Source organism: Cyprinodon variegatus, unplaced genomic scaffold (genome assembly GCF_000732505.1).
Source record: "Cyprinodon variegatus isolate N-32 unplaced genomic scaffold, C_variegatus-1.0 Scaffold2038, whole genome shotgun sequence".
Taxonomy (NCBI): Eukaryota; Metazoa; Chordata; class Actinopteri; order Cyprinodontiformes; family Cyprinodontidae; genus Cyprinodon; species Cyprinodon variegatus.
The window spans coordinates 12,677-14,543 of NW_015152491.1; the positions used below are offsets into that span (position 1 = coordinate 12,677).

The 1,867-nt window shown below is 32.3% G+C and overlaps 1 protein-coding gene across 1 annotated transcript in view; it reads right to left on the reverse strand.

The window, feature by feature from the left end:
- The window catches only part of LOC107105063 (protein FAM69C-like), a 40,297-nt gene that overhangs the window by 7,656 nt on the left and 30,774 nt on the right, over positions 1-1,867 (reverse strand). Inside the window, exons 4-5 of the mRNA XM_015405181.1 lie at positions 559-612; positions 310-488 (exon numbers count right to left, since the gene is read on the reverse strand). Coding sequence (XP_015260667.1) covers positions 310-488; positions 559-612 — 233 coding nt within the window. The remainder of the gene's footprint in view (positions 1-309; positions 489-558; positions 613-1,867) is intronic.

Below are 1,867 nucleotides of genomic sequence, written 5' to 3' on the forward strand. Positions count from 1 at the left end.
CATTTAGATACGTTAATCTCTATCCTGGGAAAGATTAGATCAGATTGGCACATTGTGTTTATCAGCAAACATGACAATAAAAAAATTATAAACCTGTAACCAGATTTGTGCAGAAACATCATTAATCATAACATATCTACATAAAGACAAAAATATACATTTTAAATCCAACTGTTATACTTTAGGTTGGTAGAAGAGAAATAGGTGATTTAATAAATGTTGGTTCTAAATGTCTTCTAAATAGAAAATAATAACTGAGGAAATAATAACTGACTCCACTCATGGTTTCTCATCATGGCTGCTGTTTACCTGAGGAAGGTGTACTCCTCCTGCTGAAGCAGCGACCACAGAGAACTCAGCTCTGCTCTGGAGTAACTCCTCTCTCTGATTTTCAGTTTCTTCCCCCAAAGTCTGGATAGAGTGCTGCTGTTTCCTCCTCCTCCCTCCTCATCCTCGCCATCCTCAGACAGACCCAGAGAGTTTCGTACCTGTGATCAGAAGGAGGCAAACAGTAAAATCTGAAAGAGAGCAAAGAGTCGTTCAGCTGAGGTGACTCACCTCCATGGTGGCGTAAAAAACCACATCGAAAGCCGACAGTTCCTCTCCTGCATCCTGAGGAACAGAGAAAATAGATGAATCCATGAACATATAATCATTTTTCTAAAGGATTACTTCATGTAATTGGTCTCATTAAAACAAGAAACGTTTGTGTATTTCATTCTGATATATTTTTTAATAGATCAACAAGAAAATAGTTAATTATTGACTGGATGGATGCATTGGACGGAATTTACATCTCAATAAGTCATTGTTTCTTAAATTGAGGANGGAATTTACATCTCAATAAGTCATTGTTTCTTAAATTGAGGAAGTTAGTGTGAAACTTTGCCAATGAAATAAGATAATTTACATTCATATTAATTGCATATTATCTAATTATCTTATTTTAAGAGTAAAAATACTCAATCGATTGGCAATCATCTTATTTACCTGCTCAAATTAAGGATAAATACGCTTAATTTAAGAAATGTTGACCTATTTCTAGATTGTTCTTGCAGTGTGATGCTTGCTCCCAAAAGTCTAAAAGGTGCGGCATGATTTTATGCTGAATCTCCTTTACTTTACTTTACTTTTATTAAAATAAACTTATTAAATAAATTTCAGTGGAAGCAGCAAAGAGTCAAAGTGTATCTCTGGAGAAGCTGCAGAGCTCAGGTACACTGGAAAAAAATCTAAATCGAGACAAGTAATTTTTTCTTAAAATAAGTGCATTTGCTCTTGGATTGAGGAGATAAGAGACACATTTTGCCAATGGAACAAGAAAATTTACACTTAAAATAAGAAAACACAATCACATTGTCTTATTTCAAGTGAATATTATCTATTTATCTCATTTTAAGAGTAAAAATTCTCATTCCATTAGCAAATTATCTCATTTACCTGCTCAAATTAAGGATAAATACATTTAATTTAAGAAATTTGTTCTTATTTCTAGATAATTTTTCCAGTGCAGGTACACTGGAAAAAATCACAATCTAGATAAGTAATTTTTTCTTAAAATTAGTGCATTTGTTCTTGGATTGAGGAGGTAAAAGATACATTTTGTCAATGGAACAAGACAATTTACATTTAAAATAAAAAAAAAGCAACCGCATTGTCTTATTTCAAGTGCATTTTATCTAATTATCTTATTTTAAGAGTAAAAATACTCATTCCATTAGCAAATTATCTCATTTAACTGCTCAAATTAAGGGTAAATACACTAAATTTAAGAAATGTTGACCTATTTCTAGATCGTTTTGCTCCCAAAAGTCTAAAAGGTGCGGCATGATTTTATGCTGAATCTCCTTTACTTCTTTACTTTTAT